Here is a 1,727-nt window from a genome sequence, read left to right on the forward strand (position 1 = left end):
ATGTCAACCAGGTTTCTTTGCATTAGGCCATCCAAGAATCTTTAACTAGTTAATGTAAATTGTAAATGCCCAAGAAGTGGAAGAGGAAATGAGAGGAGGGACGTGTAATAAACAGTGATTCCCAAAGTGATTTGATATATAGAAATCCCACTCCCACCCCATAGATTGCTCAAAGGACTAGTGTCCTCTAGAACAACTTTAAGGAAATGCTGTTTTATAGTCACATTTCATTTATAGGGAACAAATCAGTAGTTTAGAGCAGCAGGCAAAACTTCTCTTTATTAGGTTCTGTTTCTGTTGCGTATTCCTTGATACTAGCACAGAGGTGAAGGCTTGTCTTATTAATGGAAAAAAATCTGAGCCATTTATGCCAGATGACATCCAGCTGTGCGCTACGTGACCATCTTAACATGGACTGGGAAAGGTCTGACTTACAAGCAGCAATTCCAAATATGTAAACTTTCTGCTGCATCCTGCCCAGCAGATTCCATCCTAAGACTACCATGGACCTAACCTTGCCTCAGGTCCTCTCCCCACATTCCCCTTCCGACTGCCCCAGGGACTTACCAAATCCCAAGGCCTGGCTTACCAAGCCGTGAAGGATTTCCAGAGACACTTTAGATGCTGTTAGTGAAATATAAAGTGTGCTCCCAGGATAAGAACACAGGACAGGAATTACCTAGGACTAGTAAATCTAACACTTCCCTGCCTGACACTACTTCTAGTTCCAGGCCAGCAAAATTCAATGCACTTAATCCATATTCAGAAGTGCAGCGGAGTGAACAGGGACCTTAAACAAAGGGGGCAGTTGGTTCTAGAGGAATTGCCTGCTCACAGCCACAGGATTAGATGTGGTTCTTATTTCCCTATCCAGATTTCATTCTAGGATTTTAATCATCACCTTCAGGTAGGGAAGGGAGTGATATTCATTTTTCAATAGACCCTGAATGCTTTATTTTCATCTTTTTCACTTGGCAGTCCTCCATCTGTGGGAATGGTAAAGTGATGTAACCACTCATGCCTCAGTTTCCTTTTCTGTCACATGGAATACTAGCAGTACGTATCTCACAAAGTCTGGCTGGAGCAAGGACTCCATAAATACCAGGCACTGTTCTTTTAATTCCAGTTCTTGTTATTTATAAAACTGTTCCTGTGCTTCTGTAGAATTCGAGCTCCTGCTCCAGTTTCCAGGACCAGAAGATCGCCAGCATGTTTGACCTGACTCCGGAGTACCGCCAGCAGCACTTTCTCACAGGGCTGCTCTTTACAGAACTGGCTGCTGCCTTGGATGTCGAAGGGGAAGGGTATGTTTCTGACATTTAAAATGGAACATGAAGCCAAAAAAAGAGATGCTCCTTAATAAAGTTTGCAGTCCAAATTCCTGAGCTTGGCAAAAAACTCTGCCACGCTTCAGTTCTGAGGAGTAGAAGTATCCATGTCTTGAAAAGATGGCACTGATGGGAATGTAGAAAGATTGAGGGAGAGAGAGGAACCACAGAATGACTTTTTTTTAGTCCTTTTGGGGTTAAGATTAGGCACACAGAATTGAAAGAACTTGCCCAACATTATATAGCAGAACCAAATCTAGAGCCATGATCTTTTGAGTCCCTTCCCAGGACTCATTCTACCAAACCAAACCATCTCTCTGCCTGGGGAACTTACTCCTATGACTCCTATTGCAAAAGAAGTTTCCAGAATAAAGTATGCTAATTAATGGTAGCATTGCT

At 42.7% G+C, this 1,727-nt stretch overlaps 1 protein-coding gene across 1 annotated transcript in view; it reads left to right on the plus strand.

The window, feature by feature from the left end:
- Positions 1–1,727, plus strand: part of DOCK8 (dedicator of cytokinesis 8) — a 164,424-nt gene that overhangs the window by 110,280 nt on the left and 52,417 nt on the right. The window contains exon 25 of the mRNA XM_012641593.1: positions 1,165–1,304. Within this exon, the coding sequence (XP_012497047.1) occupies positions 1,165–1,304 (140 nt within the window). The remainder of the gene's footprint in view (positions 1–1,164; positions 1,305–1,727) is intronic.

The sequence above is a fragment of the Propithecus coquereli genome, unplaced genomic scaffold (genome assembly GCF_000956105.1).
Source record: "Propithecus coquereli isolate 6110/MARCELLA unplaced genomic scaffold, Pcoq_1.0 Scaffold166, whole genome shotgun sequence".
NCBI classification, from domain to species: Eukaryota; Metazoa; Chordata; class Mammalia; order Primates; family Indriidae; genus Propithecus; species Propithecus coquereli.